The following is a 24,265-nucleotide window of genomic DNA, read 5'->3' on the forward strand; positions in this document are numbered from 1 at the left end:
CCTTCTCTCTACATTCCCCTTAATAACTACAGAAGCAACTGGCCTAGCAACCAATAAAGTGCTGAGCTTGTCAAATCCAGCCTCAGATACTGGGGCAAGCCATTTTACCCTCTGTCTGCCTCAGTCTCAACTCAGGGTTGTTGTGAGAATCAAACATGACATTTGTCAAAAGGGCCTGCCATAGTACTTATTCCTCAGGGCACCCATACTGCCTGGCTGGGGCAGAAGCCCCCTTGACGGGGCAAACCTAGCACAGTCAGCCCCACTGTTTTTCTGAGGATCCAACCAGAAATGTTTTCTTGCAGAAGCGCTCATCTGGGCTGGGTTTATCTTGATCCAGGGAAAACAAGTTTTCAAGGCCTGGGCCAGGGGTGGGGGAGCCCTGGGGTAAAAACCGGTAGAGAAACGACTTAGGGAAGCCTCCCCAGGGCTGGGTCTGGAACAGCCCAGGCTTGTCTTCTTTTCCTGGGATCAGGCTTCGTCTTCAGACCAGGGGGTTTGCTGCCAGCTGATCCAGGGCCGTCAGAGAACTGGGGCTCCCTGAGACCGCTGAACGGAGCCAGGGCGTGTAAACCACTGGTGCTTTTTAATAGATGATTGTTGGCTGGATGCATGCCTGGGGGGGGGGCCCTCCCAGACGGAGAGGCAGCACTGCTCCCGCTAGGACCCAAGCCCTGACAGGCGGGGGAGCCGGCTCAGAACGTCCCCAAGCCGCTGGGCCCGGCACCCCCGCCCCACCTGCAGGGCCCCCCGGGGGGCCGTGGCCAGACGCATTTATTAGGCGCCTACTGTGTGTTCGCTGCCGCTGCAGGCGCCCAGGCAGAGGGGGGGTTACGGGGTGGGGGGAGGGGAGCCCGGCCTCCAGGCCTCACAATCTCTATTCTCCACCGCCCACCGGCGGGGCGTTATGATGTCACCTTCACGCAGGACTAGACGCGCTAGCCCGGCCGAAACGCCTCAGTCCGCCTGGAGTCTGAGGCGGAGCCGGGCGCCGCGGCCGGTCGTTAAGCCCCAGACCTTTCGCAAAAGGACCAGACTGGTTCGAGGAGCTTTGGAACTCGCGACCAGACAGCGGCCGAGGGCGGGGGAGGTGGGGGCCAGAAGAAGAGGAAGAAGTGGTGGTGGAGGCGGTGCTGGAGGTGAAGGAGGAGCCAGAGGAAGAAGGAGGGGCCCACCGGAAGCCGGAGTCGAAGTCTCGGGGCGGGGCGGAGGGGGTCAGGTGTGGGCAGAGTCGCTGAGAAGCGGCGCCCACCTCCTCAGGGGGAGGGGGAGCGGCGGAGGGCGGAGCCTGCGCTTGGCCGCCATTGCGCTTGCGCAGGGCTCCCGTTCCCTCCAACCCCTGGCTTTCACGGTTGAGCCACGCAGGCAGCGTCACGTCTAGGCGCGTGACGTCACCGCCGTCGCCGTCTTCCCCCCCCGACGTCCCGTGCGTCGCCGCGTCGCTTGGGTCGGGCTGGCCGCGGGCGCTGCCGCCATTTTGCTCGCGCTGAGTTGAGGCGGCTGCTGTAGCGACGTCCGCCGGTGCCCGGAACGGGAGGAGACGCGCTAGGCCCTCGCTGCGAGCGGCATCCCCTTGTCGCCGCCGCCACCCCCGACGTCACCGCAGCCATCATGCCGTCGTCGCCGCTGCGAGTGGCCGTGGTGTGCTCGAGTAACCAGAACCGGAGCATGGAGGCGCACAACATACTCAGGTAGCCCTGCAGGGCCTCCGCCCGGCCCGTCCCAGGAACCGCCCGCCGCCCCCCCACCCTCGCGTAACCCCTCCCAGGACCGCGGGTCCCCGCCCGGGCCCCTTCCCCTGCGTCCCAGCCGGCGTGGGGGGGGGAGGGGGAGACCGCACCGACTGTTGGGCCTTCCGGCCCCCTCGCGGGCCCGGGGGCGGCGCGCTCAGAGTCGGAGCGGGGTGGCGGGTTCTCCCAAACCCCAAGGACCCCACTTGTTTGTTTCCGAAACCCCTGGACTTTCTGGCTTCGGATGCGCTCGGGCGAGGGCGGGTCGCCGGGGGTCGCCTTTAGCCCCCGGGGATCCTTCCTCCTCCCCGCTGTAGACGGGTGGGTGGGAGCGAGATAGACCCCTCAGCTAGGCCGCCTGGGAGCGGGCGGGGCCGTCCTTTCTGTTTACAGCCTGGTAATCCACACTAATTAGGCGCTTGCTGTGTGTGCCAGGCGCCAGGCCCAACCCGGGGATGCCAGGAAAGGCCGGCAGCAGCGCCCCTGGGACCGGGGGCCCCCAGCCGCTGCTACGCACCCCGGGATAAGGCGGTCTTTAGCTTTTCCTGTGGGGAAGAACGGCCACCACGGTCCAGCCCGTCCTCAAAGCGTATCAGGGGCCCTGCACCCGCCCGAAAACCAAATCGGCCTGCCAGGCCCGGCCCTCGTGGAGCCCGCTGACTAAGGGGGGCACACCACATGCCAGCAATTATCCACGAGTCAAAACAAAACGGAGATAATTAGCAGAGGAAAGACATGAGAATTAAAAGGGGATGGAAGGTGAGGTTTTAGCTGGGACTCCAAGGAAGCCTGTCCAGTTTCAATCCAAGGAGGGTTTTTGGGGTTGGTTTTGTTTAGTTTTGCTTTTAAATAGGGGTGGGAGGGTGGTCAGATTCTCCTTGGGAAGCCTGAAAATGGTTACTTGGAATTTGAGGGTCTAGGTTCATTAGAATGTAAGCTCCGTGAGGGCCAGGAGTATCGTTTTCCTGCTATTTCTATCCCCAGTGCTTAGTACTTCACTTAGTGCTTACTAAAATAAACACTTAAAGACTTTTAGGTCAGGTTCTGCTTCTTTGGATTTGCACACTTGCCCCTCACACAGTAAGTGCTTAAATGGTCACTCTTTTATTTATTTTTGTACTGGGCTGCTTCTTAGACTGATGTTTTTAAATGCATTTAAAAAGTCATAGGATTACCCTAAAAAAGTTGTATTGATCCAAGGTAATCATGATATTTTTTCTTAAGGGAGCCTGATGTTGAAAAACCCCTAGCTTAATAAATGCTTGTTGACTGACCAGTGGTGAACTCTGGGCAAATCATTTCATTTGGGGGAATGGGTGAGGTAGCAGACATTAAGGAAGATTGGAAAAGGCTTCTCATAAAAGGTGAGATTTTAACTTGGGACTGGGAGGTCAGGAGATGGAGACCTAGGAGACAGTTCCAAACTAGGGGGAGGACTTGGAGAAAGCCAGGAGGACTGATGTTATTTGAATTCGAGGTGGGGAAGGCAGGGAAGGTGAAGGGGTGGTGTGTAAAGTAAGAATACTGGAAAAGCAGATTAGAGATCAGGTTAGGAAGGTAGCTTTCCAAGATTAGCAATTGCACACAGAAAGGTTTCTTATCTGCATTAGTAAAGACCTGGTTCCTTACTTACAACTCACTGTACAAGTGGAATTTACTAGAACAAAACAATAACAAAATCCCCAACAACCAACCCATATGGTAGATTCAGAACTGACTTTTTGGGAGTTTATAAGTACTGGGTTAAAGACTTAGCTCTGACATTCACTTTTTGACCAGGCTTACCTTGATGGTGCCTTAGACCAGTCTGTAAGGTTTATTTTAGAGGAGTACCATCTACGTGGGGGCAGTTTCCATATAGGGGTACCCAGCACTCAAATAATTGAACTAAGGATGTAAAGTCAACTAGAAAATAGTTCTGGCTTTAATTAGTGTTTGTATCCTGCTGTGGCAAGGGCACTCATGTAAACCTATGTGATCTGGAGAGTGCTGACCACTAAGGATGGATCAGAAAAATCTACACAAAGAATCCTTTTCAGAAATTGGCCATTGGGCTGGAGATGAGTTGGGAATCCGATTGTTCTTGGAGTGGGGGGTGGGACTCAGGTGGAAAGTTGAATGCCATTTTAGGAGAACTAGTGAGTCAATTTGGCTGGAGTCTAGTGGAGGGAGGCATGTGAAAAAGCTTGGGAAAAGGCAGCAGGAGCCAGATGGTGTAAAGGCTTACATATAAAAAACAAAGGCCCACAATACCAAGAATCTGAATTTAAATAGTTTTCTTAAAATGTTCTTTTATTAAATTTTATGTGTAACATTTTCAGGTCCTTTATACAAAGTAAACTTGTAATTTCATTCTTTTCCAACTGTGGCATATTTATCAAGTGATAATTACTGGCAGAAATATTTGTATTTGTACTTGGGATACTAATTAACATTTCAGTTTCAGCCTTTCTCATGACCCAGGTGCTGCATGTTTAATAAAAGTTGAATGCGGGTTTGGTACAGTTTCTTTTTGCAAATATTTTTTAGCAGGGTCTGGACCTGTGGTTTCATGACTATGGGAAAGGAAACCTCCCCTACCTTATGTAGTTCTCCAGACGGGCTACTCTCTAACTTAGTGTTGACAGTTGCTTGGGGTTAAACCACTTGGCCTATTCTCTCAACTACTTCTGAGGCAAATTTTGAGTCCAAGTCTTTCTGTCAGGAACTGTCATCAAGGCCCTTTGTGCTTTGTCTACTATATCTTAGTACCCTTTAGAAAAAAATTTTTTTTTACTCTTTCAAAAACCTGTTTACAAAATAAATTGGTCATTCTCCTCATTGCTGATAAGATTTTGGTTTTGATCGAATTTTCCCACACACTACTAGATCTGGAAGGTACCTGAGGGATCCCCTAGTTGTAGCAACAAAGTTTTAAAAACATACTTTTTTTATTTACCTAAAAAGAGGCATTAGGGAATGGATGCTGGTCTGAGGAGCTGGGTATGAGTTTTCCTATTAGACAGTTTCCAGTTGTGTCCCTAGGCAAATCTGTGTGGACCTTAGGCAAGTTTGCTAGGATTTAGTTAATTCTTGGGTGGTTAAAATCAGCATTGATGGAAGTACAGACTTTTGGTCCATTTGTATTAAGTATATGTTCTATATGGGGGGAATGACCCTCTTTTATTCCTCTAATAAATTGAGCACCAGGTGCTTTCTAGGTATTGTTTTATTGGGAATTTCCAAAATTATTACACACATAGGATATGTTGTAGTTTCTTTTAAAAGTCATAGTCTCCAGAGAAGGAATTTGACAAGAGATTGGAGTATCTCATCTGTGCTCTTTGTGAAATCTATTTTTTATTAATTTTAGGGGGGAAGAGGAGAATTTCAGCAGGATATTTTGAAATTAACAAGTAGATGTAAAAAATTACAAGAGGTATCACACTTAGCTATAATCCCAAAGTTACTACATTTAAATATTAGTTAAAGCTTATTATAAGCTTCATTTAGGGGAAGGCATCATATGTGTTTGAGATTTAATCCTATAAACAATTAGCAAGGGTGATCACAGGATCAGATATCATTTCTTTGCCTAGATCAGAGTGGGGAACCTGAGGTTGGAGGCCATGTGTGGCCTTCTAGGTCCTTGGGTTTGGCCTTTTGAGTGAGTCCAAGTCTTATGGAACAAATCCTTTTATTAAGGGGATTTGTTCTGTGAAGTTTAGGTTCAGTCAAAGGGCCAAATTTGAGGACCTAGAGGGCCACATGTAGCCTTGTGGTCGAAAGTTCCCCACCCCTCAACTAGAGCATATCTGCATAGCCATCTGTGTGTTTGGAAGAACCTATTTCAAAGTGGTTTGCACTTCATTTTTCCCACTATATGATAGCTTGGAACTTAAAATGAAGGTAGTCTTAAAACGAACCTTGTAATGTGAAAGACAAAATTACTAAATATTTCATATTTATTAATACTTTATTTAACCTCATTCAAATACATTTGCTCTCCCAGTTGGGTAAGGGAGCAGCATGGATTTCATATGCATGTGGGGATGGGTGGGTGTTGTGTGTATGCACATTATATATATGTATGTATGTCTAGAGCTTTTTTAATCCCACCAAAAGCTTTATTTTAAAATTTTCTTTTTTAAAGTAACCCCTATGGGTTCTTTAGGAATCTTATAGAGCACCATGCCGTAACACAGTGGAGTTATGTAAAGTATGGTAATATTCTGTATGACTAGCTTGTCCTTTGGGCCTACATTATGAGATTTAAAATGAGTATAATTTAATGCATTTTGTTTTTACATCAGTCATTTCTGAGGAGAAAGAATTTAGAGGGTAACTTCACTTTATCCCAAAAATTCAGGGGAAAATGCTTAAAATAAAAATTCAGACTGGTAGCTAATATCATGTCCATAAATTTGAAGTTGATTTTATCTAGCTTGGCTGGTGTAATTGTAGACATATGAGTGTAATTACTTAAATGTTTGAATCCTATGTTTGGAGAGTGCTTTAAGTACTTTAAAGTAGTAATTAAGAATGCTATGTCCAGCATATTCAAAATTGTCAGTTGTGTCCTTTAGAGGACAAAGTCAGAACTTGGGTCCCCTGGCACTGGCATTTATAGCCCTTGGATATCTGGCCCCACCCTTTTTTTCTAGGCTGTTGATTTCAGGCCAATCCCCCACTGTGCCTGTGCCCTGCTGACTAGGCCTTTTCCTATTTCTCTGGACAAAACATCCCATTTCCTGCCTCTGGGTCTTTGCCCAGGCCTTTTATAGTCCAGGATGAAGTTATTTTGTATCTCTTTTGTGTTTTTTCTTAACCTGGGTGTCCTGCTTTCCCCCAGTAGATTAGAAGTACCTTAAGCTTCAGAGGCTGTTTTGTCTTGATCTCTGTATCCCTAGAGCCAATACAAAGGAAAAGTATTGCGTTTTTAGTAGGTTGTCCTTCAGTCTTACCGAGCAAGTAACATTTAGAATGTATTTATTGTGCATGCATCATATCTCTCCTGGAATATAATCTTAGGTCCTGTTCTGTTAAAAATTAGAGAGGAGGGGCAGCTAGGTAGCCCAGTGAATAGAGCACCAGCCCTGGAGTCAGGAGGACCTGAGTTCAAATCTGGCCTCAGACACTTAACACAAAAACTAGCCGTGTGACCTTGGGCAAGTCACTTAACCCCAATTGCCCTCCAAAAAGCAAAAAAATAAAAAATAAAAAAATTTAGAGAAGAATCTTAACAGTCAGCAAATGCATCTGGCTTTGAACATCGCCAGTGACAACACTTACCGATTCATTAAGGCTTCTTAGGTGTGGCCTCTTCTTGCTTTAGTCTACCTTTTCAACTTTATTTCACACTATTCTTTACACAATAGCCTTCTCCTGCCTCAGCTGTTTATTGGATTTATTTCTCCCATGTCTAGAAAGTCTCCGAAATCTGGAGCTAGTTGAAATACTTTGGGTTCTAGCTGGGATGTCACCTTGTGATTGACTTCCAAGCTGAAGAGAGTCTTCCTTACCCAATCTCATACTTGATTGCTTTCATTTGTGCACTTTGGTTTTTCTTTCTTGGATTAGGTTATAGATTTGTTTCATTTCCTCCTCCTTCCCACAATCCCCTAGCACTTTATAAGTTCCTTGAGGGCAGGGACTATGGTTTAATCTTTGTAACCCAGTGCCTACCACTGCTGTGCACACATAGAAGGCATTCTTCTTTGGCACATATTTGCATTTGGGGGTTAAATTGATTCAGAGACCAAGTTCAGTTGTAGCTGAAGGTCCTTTTAAGAATTTATTGGAGTGTGACCTGTTAACTTAGAAACTCATTTTCTGTGTTGTCCTTGGTGGATGAAAACACTCCCTTTGGAACCAATTAATTTGACTTTTATTTCAGTGCTGAAGAACTACTTTCTACAGGGATTATTAATGATTAGCTAACTCTTAATTTTTGAGTAATTTTTTTTTCAGGAGATGGTGAAAATGAAGATATTTTTGTATTTGTAATGACCCAGAACTTTTCTTCAATATATGATCTGTCTGAATTTGAGGAATTGAGAATATTAATCATTTATTAGTAATGATACCACATTTTGGGGAGAAAGATGAACTGTATTGTATATAGTATAAGTCTAGTTTCAAACTAAAAACCTAACTTGGCTGGGGAGGCAAAATTAATCTGTAAATTAGATAATATACATTTTATTTGGGGTTATAGTGGATTCAAAAGGTCATAGATTTCCAGGTCATCTTCGTCAGGCCCCTTGTGTTCTGGAGGAAGAGGACCAAAATTAAGGGATTTGCTCAAAGTGTCACTATCTCAGGGTGGCAGATGACAAAGGCCAGATTCCACTCTAGGTCTCTGACTCTAGATTAGGTGCCTCAGTTCTGCTACACCATATTGATTACTTACTGAAAGCATTACCAGAGAAAGACAGTTCCCCCCTTGGACTAGGTTAGTACAGATTTGCCCATGGATGTTCCTTTGATGCTGCTAAAACTTGGCATAATGGGAGCTGGGTGTCAAAGCACTTTCTGAGGTGCTTGTAGTTGTGTGTGATAATGGACTGTTTTGGAAGGACCAAGTTTTACTTCTGTACCTTTTTCAAATTGTGTGTGTGTTAAATTAGCAACCTCGGTATTAAAATTCATGTTCATAGATATTTGCAAAAGATTTAGCCTAATTTTGTTCTCTGGGATTGTGAAATCACATAGTTAAAACCTCCGTGAAGATTAACATAGTTAAATTTCTGACCTTAATGCTACAATTTTAAAATAAACTTTATGTGTATTATGTGTATGTATTATGTATATTAAAAATGAATATTTTTATATGTCACCTACATTTTACAGTATATAACCTTCCCCTCCCAGAGAGCCATTCCTTAAAACAGAAGAGATAACAATTTTAGCAAAACAACACATGGAAAAAGTCTGATTTTTAGATGATGCCATTTCAGAGTTTTACCTCACCTCTGCAAAGACAGAGGTGTGGGTGGGTGGGGAGCAAGAAGGCAGAATCTAGGGCTTCAATCATTTGACTTTTAATTTTTGAAATAGAAGTTATATTTCCTAGGATGAATATTCCTGCCATCTTAAATGTGGTGGTGTCAATTGACTTGTCAAAGCATTCAGTAATCTAAATTAGTATTTGACTAGAGGAAATAGTTTGACATGAAATCTTTGCCCTTTTATATTTCTCCAGCCATCAGGAATGTTATATAATGCTCAATTGTTCTTTGTAAATGACATTTTACCCAAATAGCACATGTTGTCACATAATTTGCATCATTTGTATGATAGGAGGCTCATCCTCCAACAAATGCTGGTTAGCTATTTTATTACTGGAAAATTCCATTGCGCTAAAGAGGTAAAAAGAAACTATAGTTTCTAGCTTCTAAGTAGTATGTCACATCTCAGAACACAAGATACAGCATACCTTTTTTTTTTTTAATTTAAAAATGTATTTTTAGTTTTCAACATTGATTTCCACAAGATTTTGAATTAGAATTTTTTCTCCCCATCTTTCCCCTACCCCAAAATAGCAAGCCGACTGAATACCCCTTCCCCCAATCTGTTCTCTCTTATATCCTCCTCCATCACCCCCCCCCCCCCTCAACTTTCTAGTAGGGCAAGATTGATTTCTATACACCAGTGCCTGTATATCTTATTTCCCAGTTGCATGTAAAAGACAAATTTTTTTTGAAACATTAGTTTTTAAAACTTCTGAGTTCCAGATTTTTCCCCCACTGGGAAGATAAGCAATTCAATATAGGTTGTACATGTGTATTTACCCACATCACTTCCGTAGTAGTTATATTGTGAAAGACTTAACTATATTTTGCTCCATCCTATCCTGCTGCACACTTATTCTATTTTCTCCTTTTCAAAAATGTTTGCTTCTTACTACCCTCTACACCAATCTGGCCTCCCTTCTATAATTCCCCCTCTTATCCCCTACCCCCCTATTTTCCTGTAGGGTAAGACACCCAATTGAGTGTGTATGTTATTCCCTCCTTAAGCCAAATTCAATGAGAATAAGTTCCCTTTCACCTTCCTGCTCTTCCTCTCCATTGTAACAGTTTTCTCTTGCCCTCTTTTATATGAAATAAATTACCCTAATCTAGCTCTCCCTTTCTCCCAATAAACCCCTCTCTCACCTCTTAATTTTATTTTTTAGATATTATCCCTTCATATTCAACTCATGATGTGCCCTCTGTCTATGTATGCATGAACATAGCATATGTCCACACTCACATGTCTATTTATATGCACATACACCCTCCTATACATACATATATGTATGTATACACATATTCCCTTCAACTATCCTCATACTGAGAAAAGTCTTATGAGTTACAATACAGGATACCTTCTGTGGTTTTATTGGTAAGGTTTTTTAAATTACCAAATTAATAAAATTAATTTAAAATGAACAGGTTCTTTTTTTTTTTTGCCTTTTGGAGGGCAATTGGGGTTAAGTAACTTGCCCAAGGTTACACGGCTAGTATTTCTGTGTGGGTGTTAAGTGTCTCAGGCCAGAACCAAACTTGGGTCCTCCCGACTCCAGGGCCGGTGCTTTACTCACTGTGCCACCTAGCCACCCCTGAACAGGTTCTTAGAGCATGTCATAACTTAAATCTTTTCAGAATATCTAGTACTTACCACCTGTAGAATTTTCTGTTATCAGTAGAATTTCTTTTTGGGGGGCAGGGGGGAAGGCAAGGCAATTGGGGTTGGCTTGCCCAAGGTCACACAGCTAGTTAGTAAATGTGTCAAGTATTTGAGGCTGGATTTGAATTCAGGTACATTCAGGAACTTGCACATTACTTTGCTTGTACTTAGCTTTAAGCAGATCTGGTCTGTGAAAATACAGCTCCTTAGGTTTTGGGGTTTTGTTTTAAGAAATTGATTATGATTATCGTTAGGATCTTGTATACCAGAGTTGTACAGACCCAAATAGGAGCCTAGTGTATCCTTGTGGCTGCACAATGACCTGGAAAATCCCATATTAGCATTCTCTAACTTTGTGTCATTCTTATGTAATTTGTCAGATATTTCTCAGTGAGATTTTTTATCAGGTTCAGGTGTACTGGGGAGGTGTTTGTAATGATACCTTAGCTGAACAAAATTCCTTTAGTGGCACCCCTCCCCTCCATGCTTCGGTACTGCCCAACCCAGATCTCCTTCTGTTGGCATGCCTTAGGACCTATCCTTGTTTCTTACCCTGGGGGATTCTGTTCCATAATTTCCCATGGGGATTATTTTTTTGGCTTTTTGGAGGGCAGTTGAGGTTAAGTAACTTGCCCAAGGTCACACAACTAGTAAATGTTAAGTGTCTGAGGTCAAATTTGAACTCAGGTCCTTCTGACTCCAGGGCTGGTGCTCTATTCACTGTGCCACCTAGCCGCCCCTCCCATAGGGATTCTAAAAGACTAGTATGTGACCTTTACAAAAAAAAAAAACCTTTGGTACATTTAAAATCTTTATCAGTTGGGGAGAAAAATGATTTACACCTCTTTCACATTATATAGAAAAGGAAGTCAGTCTCAATTTTTGGAAAAACTCGTTCCTTATATAATATATACTGAAATGGGGTGTGTGGAACATAGATCACTGGACTCAGAAGACCTAATTCCAAATTTTGGTGGCCTTTACCCAGCTGTAGAAATCAAATATGTCTCTTGGTCTTTCTAGTTTCCATCTACAAATTGAGAGTTTGGGGCTAGATTCTTAAGGTCCCTTGTAGTTTCATCTTTGTGTTCAGTTGTCCACTTTTCCATCCTGCACTGTGTTCCAAAGTATTCTCTCTGATATCATGTTGTCATGAAATCCTTTCTCTAAAGAAAAACTTTCAGTAGCTTCCAATTATCTACCCAGTAAAGTGCAGACTCCTTAGGCTGGCATTAAACAGACATGGAATCTGACTACAACCCAATTTATCATCCTCATCTCACACTGTTGCCTTTCTTGTACCGCAGACAACTAAAGACACACCCTAAGTAACATTTTTCCTGCTAATCCAGTTTCTCAGTAATAACCATACTTTTATCATGATGACTGCTCAAGTCATAAATAGAACTATTGGTGACAGTATAAACAAATTGTCGCTACAGGATCATTTCCTGGGACTAATTATTATACTCACTGTTCTTCAGACTTATTCCACTCTTTCCCCTCCACTCTTCTGTAGCTCCCCACCCGTCCTAAATATTATTATTGAAATGCTTCTGTTACAAAGTCAAATAGAAGTAACCTCCCCAAGAAAACTTTTCCCCTAATCCTCAGGTGAAAAATCCTTCAGCCCTTTAATTCCTCATATCTCGTTTCCAATGTGGTATGTTCTGATAGTTATGGACCAATTTTAGTTCCTTTACCACTCATATTTGAAGTACCTCTGCCTAACACAGTGCTAGGCTATGGGGTTGGCACTTAATAGATGACCACTATTGCACTGCATTTTTAGAATTTTAATTTATTTTAGGCTGACTTGTCAGATCCTTAAAAATTGAATATTACATTTAAAGGGTATTGCCATTTCGTGGCCATTGAGCACCTTGTTAATTGGGTATTGTATTAGAGTTGTAATGGCACATTTCATATAAATAACCTTTAACAACTTCTCTATACTCTGATGATCACCCCTGAGTGATTCCAGAAACAGAATCATGTTTAGTTTGAAGGTAAAGAAACCAGATAGGAAAGAGGTTCCTTTCACTAAAATCTGTTTCAGCTACCAACCCCACCTCCCCAAGAACTGTGTGTATGTGTGTGTGTGTGTGTGTGTTTGAACAAAGGACCAGAAATGGAAAGCAATTGTGTGGGTCACAGATAAAGTTCACAAGTATTGATGATAATTCACCAGTGTCCCTAGAGTACTGTTAGTTTCTGCATTATTCAGATAGAACATGGGAGGTAAGTAGTGAGAAAGATGGTGTAAGGTCATAGGTTATCATAAAGTAAAATGTTGACAGTAATGTGTTAATCTTTTTGTTGACTTTAGGGTTTTATCACAGAATCTTCGTTCAAACCAGACAACATCCTCCTCTGTTCTCACAGTACAACATTTAGCTTTCTGTGTGACATTGATTTTGTGAGCCCTAGTTAGCCTATTATTTCCTTCCTCTTTCAGATATTTGTGCTATGTAATCAGATATTAAACTCAGTTGCTTCTCCTGTCCTCTTGTTTCTCCCCCTACCATCCAGAGAAAGAGAATCGAATGTTCACTCAGTTGTTACATATATTTTTAAAGTTTTTTTTTTTTTTTTGCTTTTACAAGACCGTGTATATCCCCACTGAGAGGTAAGGAACATAGACAGGTGAATTTCTGAAGCAACCCCTATGAGTTTCTTTATTATTTCTCCCCCTTTCCTCCCCAATCTCATTCTAGTTCTCCCTAGGAGTGAATTCTGTCCCATTCTATCATCTAGGCAAGGTTAGATAAGAGAAAGGCCAGGGACATTACCCCTGGATAGTTTAAAATTGATTTAATGTATACTTATGTTATGGAATGTTTTACATTAGATTAAAAAGTTAAAATTTCCATTTGGATTGGAAACTTCTGATTTACATGTCAAACACAGTTGTAATTATTGTCCTTTGGATGGTTTGTCTAGTTCAGGGGTGGGGAATTGGTAGCCTTTTGACTAAGTCCAAGTTTTACTGGACAGATCCTTCTATTAAGGGGATTTGTTCTGTGAAGTTGAAGTTTGGATTCCTCAAATGCCTGGCTGCACTTGAGGACTTAGAGGGCCACAGGTTTCTCACCTTTGGTCTAGTTGGTGCTTTCACAGTATAGCCCATCTTACTGTCTGAAATATCATTGGATAAAATGATTGCAGTTCTTTCTTGGAGTCTAATCATTTGGACTGGCCTCTACTTCAGTGATGTGGATCACTGAAGCAGTTTTCTGGTCATTGACCTTCAGACAGTGACTTCTTTGCCCTTTCTCTTATAAGACTATATAGCGATTAGTCAGTAGAATTAATTATACTGTATTTTGAATAAATTTCATGGATTAACTGACTTTGTCTTTGGCTATATGACAATGTATTGCTTTCCTCTGTTCCCACTCACATAGTTCATATCTATATTATCACCTCTTGCCTAGACTAGCCTCCTCATTGGTCTTCCCTGCCTTGAATCCACCTCAAACCATCCTCTACTTAACTGTCAGATTGACATAGGCCCTAAAGCACAGATTCCATTTGTTCCTTGTTGCCTTTAAAATCAAAATGCAAAAAGTCTTCACTGTTGGCTCCTAAAACCTATCCCAGTCTTAAACAGAACCCTCCCCCTCCACTATCCAGGCTTATTGTAGTTACTCTCCACACTGTATTCTAGCCAAACTGGAGTCCTTGCTGTTTCCTGTGCTTGACCTGGCACCTCCCTTTTCCATGCCTTATCACAGGCTGCTGTTGCACAGGCCTGGAATGCACTGCATTCTATGCTGACTTGAGGGCAAGGATTATCAGTTTTGTTTTTGGATCCCCAGAACTGACCACAGTTGCACAGTAGGAACTTAAATCTTGAATCAAATCATCATTTTCATCAGGCATCTGTTTATGTAAATTTTTTTTTTTTTTGCATCTATCCCTGAAAAGATTCTGGAAACATGATAATTCTATTTGACAAATCTATTTTTAAGTACATTTTACATAGTAGCAAGTTAACAGTCTTCCCTCTTAGAAGTTACAGGCAAGTTTACACTCCTCAAGCACAAGTGAAACACTGACAGATGAGTTATAATAATGAAATGTGACAAATATGTGTAAGAGAAGGGCAGTTAAGTTTTGGGGAAGGACCATTTTCCTGTGAAGGATTTGGGTGCGTTAGGTGGGGAAAGAATGGGAATGTAAAAGGTTTCTTGTTAGCAGTTAAGCGGAAGATACAACTCTGACTGCATTATTGTTTTGGTATGTGAGTGTCTTATGACATGGCACTTCAACCAGATGTTAAAATGAGAACTCCTACTCATTTAAGATCTTACTGTCACTTCTCTCAGCACTTTAATGATGAAAAGCTTTGGCAACGGCAAAAGGTATCTGGCAAGGACAAAAATTAAACCTTGGTTCTCAATGCAAAGCATATACTTCCACATGCATGCCCTCTGAAATTCGAAAAGGGGCACAAGTGGAAAGAGTTTAAGAAGCCCTAGTCTAGACCTTTAGTGGGGTGGCGCTGATTTAAAATGACTACTACTGTTCCCCAAACATCAAAACGGTATTGTCTTATCTGGGGATGTGTCAAATGCCATGGAGATTTTCTAGGAGTATATTGTATTATTGCTTTGGTTAGAAGCATTTGATTTACTGTTCTGTGCAGAATGAAGTTTTAAGATAGGTTAGTGTGGAACTATAAATTGGAGGATTTCTCACTTCTCCGAATTACCACCATTTCCCAGCAGTTCCTACTGCTTTAAGAGTGGTGTAGATTGTTAACCATCAGTACTTCTGGAGTTGTAAAGTCAGTGAGAAGAAAGGGCTGAGAGCTTGCTGGAAATCAGTTGGGGATATCTTTACCTGACAACTTTGGGTGAAACCTTGTACAGCGTGAGCCTTGGAAGAGAAGGTGACTAAAGTGAAACACATATTTTCTGGGAAGTCCTGTGGGTTAAAATTATTTATGGTTAGAAGGAAGTAGAGCAGAACAGAAAATAACAGACAAGACAAAATTCAGTATTCCAACATTTTGAATTATTCCATGCTGCTGTTTTCACATTGACATTAATATTTTTTGTAAATCACTTGTCTCTGAAGTGCCTGGTTGTAACCATTCAAATACAAGCTGATTGGAAGAAAGGAATTTTATTTGCAAAAATGGTTCTTCAGACAACTTTTCAGGAACACTTGTTGCTTAAATCACTCTCTTTGGGCTGCAGCTTGGCCACAGTCTTGCTAGGCAGTGTCAATATATGAGCAGGCTTTGCGCAGTTTTGTGCATTTTGACATGAGACCTTTGTTCATAATTCCAGCCCCATTCTAAAGTTGGACTTAGATTTATGATTAAACATAGAAAAAAATGCTTTTTAGTTTTTTGTTAACAGATTTTTTTTGTAGTTCTCAGAGCTGTAGTGCTCATCACAGATTTTACACTGTTCCCCAGTGTAGACTCCTGGACAGTGTTGCATTATTTAGCATGGGGGAAAATTGAGTATGTGGCTTTCCTTGTATTTGGAAAGTACTACTTTAACCTCAGGGGCCGAACATTAAATCAAATTCGTTTGAATCCTGAACCAAAGAAAAGTGTTTTATAGCAGATGAAAACTATTTACTTTGAGAAGTCAATTTCAAGGGAGGAAGAAATAATTTAAAAAATTGAGGGAAGGTAATAAGATGCTCTAAGAATTGTTTCAAGTAAATGATTTCGTTATCCAGAATAGGTACTAGAGGGTTGTTGTTGGCCCATCCCAGGTTTGGCTAGTGTTGGAACAATTTCTAGAACTTGAATGTTTCTCCATCTCATGGGGCTGCTTGTTCACTGAGGGTGGGACTGGATGGCCTCAGGCAAGTGCTTTTATCCTAGCTTTGCTCCTCTGGACAATGAGGCAAGACTAGGGAGTACATTGCTGGCAGGCTTTGTTGACTAGCATCTGAGACCTTTTGGAACTTCAGTTCTGCTAATATGATAAAAAATTTCTGAGTTGTTATAAAGCTTAAGAATTCTGGCATTAAAATTTGTAGTAATTTAAATTTAGTAGTAATTTGAATAGATGTTCCAGGTCAGGTGGTGAATCTTAAATTCCTATGCAAGGTAACATCAAATGATTAAATAATGCTTATGTGGACTTAAAGATCAAATTGCACCATTGACCAAAATAAAATTTTAGAAACCTTAATGAAGTGGGAAAAGTTTTGAAAAGATTTGATTAAGCAGCTTCTGAAGTAACATTTCACTACTTCTGCTCAACCTTTGAACTAAGCACAATTTTTCCTGACTCAGAACTTGTTTTGTTATCAGCATTAGTCTTTAAATCATTTGTTTGTGAAAGAAGTAAGTAGTAGTCATTGGCTTTGCTGCCATTTTGCTTATAATTCTATCATAGTTACTATTAAACTGGAAAGGAAGCTGAGAGGCTATGTAGTAAAAGAATAAGCCTACAAGATATGAAGGGCTCTGGCAAAGAGGATGGTCAGCTAAAGGCAGCAGTAAAAGAAACAGGCTTCAAATTCAACCTCTTTCTATCTCTCTCTCTCTCACACACACAAACACACACACGCGAATGATTTTCCTGGTGGTGGTAGTAAAACTTAGGATGGATTATGATGTGAAGGGTTGTGAAGCTTAAGGAAGTTTTTTTAAATTCCGAATCTCTGCATTGGTAAGTATTGGTCTTAACATGAAGGTAGGGTCGGAGTGGGACAGTGTCTAGATGTCCTTCCAAGGTCTCATTATTTACACTTGATGGTTCTAGAACATTTCTTTAATTGTGCTTATGTGTTAAAAAAAAAAAAAAGTTGTCAACTGACTATAAGACCTTCTAGGGTAACAGTTTTAAACAAAGTCTTAGTGTTTCAGAAGTGATTTAGAGTGTGGGGAGACAGGTTGTGAAATAAAGTCTTTTTAGGAAGTGGGAAATCTAACTTTGAAATGACCTCATGGTGGCTGAATAAAAGATTCCTTTGTCTTTCTGAATCTTTTCACCTTGATATTTTTAAATCTGATATATCTTTCATAACTAATATTTAGCATTTATTTTTAAAATAGAAGGGATTATGAACTGGGGCAAAAATTTTCTCTAGGCAAGTACACTAACATTTTCCTCCCTCAACATCACTTCCCCATCCAGACTAATGGAATTTTGAATGAGAGTTACTAATCTAATTAGAATTTTTTCTTCTTCTTGTGTCTTTCAGCAAACGAGGATTCAGTGTCAGATCCTTTGGAACAGGAACTCATGTGAAACTTCCAGGACCAGCACCAGACAAGCCGAATGTTTATGATTTCAAAACAACATATGATCAGATGTACAATGATCTTCTTAGGAAAGACAAAGAACTGTATCCCAGTGGAATGCCCTTTTAAAAAACCCAATATGGTCATCTTTGGAAGGTGTAATTCATTATTTAGCATATGGAATATGCCTTAGGTTGGCCTTAAGTTTGTAGGGAGGTATTCTACATGAAAAGGAAGGAGGACTTATTACTCATTTTATACCTTGCTACAGTTAAATAGTGCATGCAATCCAACCCCCCCCCTTTTTTTTTAAAGCACAGTAATTTATTTAATTCTTAAAACTCTAAGCCATAACTTAATCATTTCTTGGTGCTTTGCTGGATTTTCCCAGTGTGGAATCCAGTCCTGGGGATGAATGTATTGAGGATTAATGACATGAAAAAAATTAAAATCATAATTATTTTAGTAAAGCTAAAGTTTAGGCATAATATTAAACAGTAAACTGCCTAGGTGAAGAAAATAGAAATGGTTTTCACATTACTCTTGTCTATATCATTGGCTGATGGGTTGCTGAGAAGCAGCAGGATATAATGGATAAGGGAAGAACTTGGTTCAAATCCTGCCTCTAACACATCCTGGATTTGTGACCATGGGCAAGTCACTTAACCTCTCATTGCCCTAGGCAAGTCTCTCCAACTTAAGTTATGGATGAGTTTGTGGATCTGCTTTGGTGCCAGGCTTTTCCATGAGGGAGCTGGCCACACTGATGAAGTCCCAGAACTCCCTTACTCCCTGAACCCATAGTGTTTTTGCAGAGCCATGTGTAAATAGTACACTGAGGAGGACCAGAGGGAAGGGCCAGATTTGGCATGTTAGAAGCAAACTATTAGTAGAAATCCTTTCTTTTGTTGGAAACTTTCTGTGAATAGAAAAATTGAATTTGACCAGATGTACTTTTCAGTTCACGTGAAAGCCAAAAAGTGGGTTTTAAAAAGTATATTTTATAAGTATAGCGTTAAGGCTTAGTTGTCTTAATAGATATTTTACCTCTAAAATTCACACATTTTGGCTCATCATAAAGTCATCCATGTCCCTTCCTTGACTGTTACCTCACATTCTTGATTTTCTGAGCCATATTTAAGAGATGGGGCTCAAATTTAGGGGGAATGTAGCTAAAACTAATACAAATCCAGAAATTGTCATCTTTTGACATCAGAGCTATTACCTTCTTTGGATGAATTAAAAATGTTTTCTACTTATATGTAGGTTACTTAGGTGGCTGAGAGTATGTCCCTGAAGGTCGTTCTAGCTAAAGTGTTAGATTGGAGCACCGCAGGATCCTGGGGTTTGTTGCATCGTGTCCTCTTCTCTCTACCTACCTTCCCTTATTAATTTTGCTTGGTGTTTTTTTTTTTTTTTTTGGTTGTTTTTTTTTGCTTTATTATTTTTTTGAAGGTGCACAGATAGCTCATTCACCACTGCAACATAAACAGATCTGATGTTATGTTGACAACATCCACATGGGGTTCCCTGCATAACCTGGTGTTGACATTATGCAGTGGTGAGAGGAGAATCGGTCTTTGACATGGGGCTGTGCAGCCATGTGGCGGTAACTCCTTTTTGAAACTTGGCCTCTTGAGCATGGTCATCGTTGAATGCACACACTCTGCACTACCCAGCATCCTTGGGGCAAGAGAGGCGTATCTTCAAGTCATCATTTTCCCTGTAACTGAGAAGCAGCATTATATTTGCCATATTTCTTCCTCTTAGTAACTGACTAATAGTTGGCAAATTAGTTGTGAATAATATATACGCCCATTCTCATCTTGCTGTGTCCCTTTAGCATGATAGATGGGATTAACGATAGAACTTTATTTTATTTGGGGGAAAGGTTCTTCATAAATTCTGAGCTCTGGCCTCAGCTGCAGGTGTTAATATTTGGTGGCAATAAGCTCATTTTAATATTCCACCTTTTTATGAAATGGACACCACATTTTTAAACTTGATGCTTCCTATCAGTTTTAGAAATGGGCAGCAACAGTCACAACAGTGTTTCACACTACTCGTGTTCATTATAGATCACTGTATTGTTCCAAATATATATAAATTGAACCCTATCTTCCAGTTTTTAAACTTAATTTTGGAAGAAAAAATTGCTATTCCTTATCAAAGACACCTTGGCTTATATTTGAATCAATACAGTTTTCTTAAAGTTAGCCTTTTAATAGTCACATTTGGGTGGGAGGAAAAGTGGTGGTGGTTGTTTGCTGCTTTATGATGACCAGATGGAGACTTCTCCAGTTCCAAGGTACCCTCTTATGCTGTCCCAAGGGGGAAGTGCTTGGTGACTAGAAAGAAATGAGCATAGGGCTTTTTCAATTTGGGGATCCTGCTGGAAAGTGAACTCCTTAGAGGTCAGGACCTCCTATAAATGAGGATCTGAGGAACGGAAGTGTTCCAGATGAGCAGGATAGGACCCCACACACAAAGCAGAAAGTAGAGGGATGCAATGAAGGGCTGGCCCTGACTAGCCATTGGCCACTGGCAAGTCCTTTCTCACTCTCTGGGCCTCAGTTTCCTCATCTGTCTAAAGAGGGGAGGGACTTTGGATTTCCTTTCTCTAGGGTCCCTTCTAGCTCTAAAGTTCTATCCTTCTGTGAGTGGTAGGATGATGGGAATGGTTAGTGATCAAAGGACTGGAGTGTTGCCACAACCTTGGCCTTTGTGGGAGCCTGCTCTCCACAGTAGGTCAAGAGATGGTCACAATGACTTCCTTATCTTCTAAGAGTGCTACTGTCACTGTCTGGATCTTCTTTGTGCTCAGGAACATGTCCTGTGATTCACTTTTCTTCGGAAGTGGGGTTTCTGTTCTTTAAGGTGGAGGTGGGAGGGGTAGAAGGCAAAAGGCAAGACTGGGCTTGACGGATATGGTCTTTTTGGTATTTGGTGAGCGGTTTTTGACTAAACCGCTCTCCAGTGCATCCTTTGACCTAGTCAAGCAAATGACATCTCTTCAAAAAAGAATTCATTCCAGCCCTTGATGAGATGCTGCAGAGGTGGACATCAGGCTGAGGTGGCATGGGGGAAGCGACCGAGGTAAACCAAAGCAAAAAGCCAAGACCAGACACGGATTGGGAATGGCGAGGTGTGTTGCAACTCCATCTCCTGTCAGTCACTAAGCCGGGCAGCCAGGTCAAAGAGACTTTCCAGACTCACTGCACATGTGCTTCCCTGCCTGCTTGGGACAAGGCTGCAACCCCTTCTCACCCTCCCCACTTTTAAATGTGAAAGGGGAAGGAAAATTAAATGGGCCACATAAGGGTGAGGGATTTTAAGGTGGTGGTTTTTTAAAATCAGCATATTTAAAAACAGGATTAGTGGAAAAAAAGAAACATTCAACCAAACATTCCCCTGAATGAAGCAGCAGGTGCCCAGTCACCTTCCTCAGAGGAAACTGACATAGAGCCTCCAGAAACAAAGACAGTGCAGTGTGTATAAAATAATGACCTGGAATTAGTGTAAAGAATTCCGTAGTTGCCCTTCCCAGTTTATCAGAAGAAACTTCTCTTCCATGGTTCATGCTGTAATTTTACTTGAAGGGTCTATTTCAGTAGGAAATGGACATAGATACAGGTAGAACTGAATCAATTTTGACAGTAACTAGGCATTTAACTTAATTCCTATTCTGCTAGAAAACTGGCTTTGTCTTTATTAGGGATAGTTTAGACTTAAAAGAATTGAATAGCTCCAAAATTAAGGGTTTTTTTGTAATTTTTAAATACCTTTGGTTTTTATATCATTCATTTCCAAATAATATCCATTTCCTTTAAGTATAACATTTTCTAACTATTAATGATAGCTTTTATATTACCTTCATTTTCAAGTATATCCCTTTCACTTTAGGAAGTTACATTTTAGGATTGGGTGGGGTGGGCACCAGGATAAGGTGCTTTATTTAAAATAGAAGATGAGGTTTTTAGGTTAAAAGACTTCATTACTGAAGAAATAAGTTGACATTTATGTAGTACTTTGCAGTATACTTTACACTAATTTGATTTTTATGTTAAAAACCTACAGAAGTGCCTTTTTCATTTTATAAATGAGAAGACAGGTTTAGAGAGCCTCAGTGCCCTATACTCCACACAGATTTTAGGATTATAGTTTTAGAGCTTGAAAAGAGACCCTCAGAGGCTACCGAGTACTACCTACTTCATTTTCCAGGTGAGGAAGCTGAGGCACAGAGGTTAAATGACTTGCCCAGGAACACACAGCTAGTGTCTGCAGTTGGATTGGAACCCAGGTCTATAATGAGCCCCACCATAGTAGGTGCTCTCTGTGGTACTAATTGTATACCACATTATCTTGTCACTGGAATGAGCCATTGGGTTACAGTTTAAAATTATTTTTCCCTACTATGGAAACATTTGAGGTTGGCTCCTAAGAACTGAAAGTGTTGACCCTTGATTGTCACAGATTTAAAATCAGCTGAGCACTTGTCCAGAGGGTAGAGGGGGCTCTACTCAAGGCTCCCGTGAGAGCAGTTTCTCCTGGATTGCCTTAAGAAGTGGAAATGTTCACTTTTTAAAATAGAATAACTAAATTCTTGAATTTTCTTTGTCCTGTTTTCTTTCTTGCCTCACCTTAGCTATTTCCGTAACTACTAGAGATGAGGTTCTTTTCCAGATCCCTATGAAAACATCAAATATTTGTTAATTTTTATAGGCCTTAGAGTTAAAATTTGCTGCTCCAGATGGTTCCATAATGCTTTTTCACCATCCAACTATATAAAGAGCAACCTTGGATACTTGCAACACTATCAGTCAATAGCCAATTTCAAATAAGTGGAGGAAAAATAATTTAAAGCTATAACTTAATTGACTTTTCATTAAGCCCTTGGCTGAAGCTTGGTAAACTTATTTCAGGGAGTTCAGGGGAAAGGGTAACAGTACTCATCTGTACATGGGGGTGGGGGTGGATTATCCATGGGAGGGCTGCCAAGTCCAGCAGAAGCTGCTTATCCTGGGGATAGTGAAACATTTTTGAGTCAACACCTTTATAGCTGAGCTGAGGGGGTAAGAGTTTATGGGCCTTCTCTGAGCCAGAAGCCGTCATAACCTCCATTCTTAAAGGGATTGACTAGAGGCAGTTGGGATTAAGTAGATGGATGATTCTGCTGTGCCCTGGAAATCCAGAGATGGGGTTTTGCATGCCATCTGTTTAAAGGGACTGGGCAACCAAAGACAAGCCATTTCCTCTCAGCCTCTGGATCAACTTCTCTAAAATGCGGGTAATAATGATAATCCTTATATTACCTGGATTCCTGGGTAGAAAATGCTTTGTAAGCCATGAAATCTTAATAATGAATTACTAATAAAAATGATGCTGTCTTTCGCTAAGGATGGGGCCTGGACCTGTGATTTCCCTGGTATGTGGAACCCCTTCGGGCATGAGTTCCTCATACTCGCATTGCTGGTCCGGATCATCTCTGCAGCTTAAAGCCTTAGAAAGTTGCCTAGAGCACTGAGATGTTAAGTGACTTGCCCGGGGTGACACAGCCCATTTGGGTCAGATTTAGGTGTTGAACCCAGATCATCTCTGGCATGGAGGCAGCTCTTTATCCCACTACCCTGCCTGCTTCTAGCAAATGTGAACTTGGGAAACATTTGCATAGCACTTGTAACATTTTCAGCTTAATTTCACATACATCTCATTTGAGCCTCAACTCTGAGGTGGGCAGGAATTATTCCTATTAACAGATGAAGAAAAAATATGAAGGATTAAAGGGCTTTCCTAGGGTCGAATGGTGAGTAAGTGTCAGAGCAGGGACTAGGAGTCCTAGTCCAGTGCTCTTTTTTCCTTTGTTATAGTATAAACAGAATGATTATAGTGAGCAAAGTAGGTAAGACTTGGCTATGTCATGGGTCAAGCTGTGGGGAGGGGGAGAGATTCTCATCAGGCCAGTGCTGAATTACTGCAGATGAAGACAGTTTCCTCTGTTAGGTTAGGTGCTTATGAAGGCAGTACTACCTGGGCTTCTAGACCAGTGGTGTTCATCTCAAAACAGAAATGGGGCACTGAACCAAGGGATTGCTGGTTTTGACACCTCTGTTCTAAGAATACACATTCTGTTCAAATAGATTTAATTTTTTTTAAAGTGCCCCCAGTGTCCTTTTAAAAATAAAAAGTAATGTTTCAGTAGCCATTTAAAACATTAAAACAGGTTACTAGACTTTCAAATAATGAGTAGTTATCACAAAATGTATATAGCATTTTGAAATAAAACATTTAGATTTTGTTTTAAAGATAAAAAATTGTCCATATGTTCCCAGATAATGTGATTTCTAATGAATTTAGGATTTGAGAAGCCTAATTTTTAGAAATTAAAGTGATCAAACACTGCATAAATGTAATCTGTCATGAACAAACCCACATTAAATGACTTGATAATTAGAGGCAAAACATACAAGTTTGTAGTTGGCCCACCTTACGGACTTTAATTAATATATCTGGAGAGGTGAGGTGTTAGTCCTTTGAGTTTACTTTCTATGCCCAAAATTCTTTAGAGATTTTGTTTGCTTTTTTTTTTTCCTTTTTGGAGGGCATTTGGGGTTAAGTAACTTGCCCAAGGTTACACAGCTAGTTTTTTTTGTAGGTGTGGGTG

At 41.2% G+C, this 24,265-nt stretch overlaps 1 protein-coding gene across 3 annotated transcripts in view; it reads left to right on the top strand.

Annotated features, from left to right (window-relative positions):
• Positions 1–1,443: 1,443 nt before the first annotated feature.
• Positions 1,444–24,265, top strand: part of SSU72 (SSU72 homolog, RNA polymerase II CTD phosphatase) — a 46,800-nt gene continuing 23,978 nt past the window's right edge. For 2 of the 3 annotated variants that reach the window (XM_069078261.1, XM_069078262.1), the window contains exons 1-2: positions 1,447–1,691; positions 17,565–17,708. In XM_069078261.1, the coding sequence (XP_068934362.1) occupies positions 1,612–1,691; positions 17,565–17,708 (224 nt within the window). In that variant the 5' untranslated portion in view covers positions 1,447–1,611. Of the gene's footprint in view, positions 1,692–17,564; positions 17,709–24,265 lie in introns of all 3 variants that reach the window. The other variant, XM_069078260.1, reaches the window with a different exon arrangement.

Source organism: Petaurus breviceps, unplaced genomic scaffold (genome assembly GCF_028583685.1).
Source record: "Petaurus breviceps papuanus isolate PSGF00001 unplaced genomic scaffold, PetGlider_PUasm1.0 91041, whole genome shotgun sequence".
NCBI lineage: Eukaryota > Metazoa > Chordata > Mammalia > Diprotodontia > Petauridae > Petaurus > Petaurus breviceps.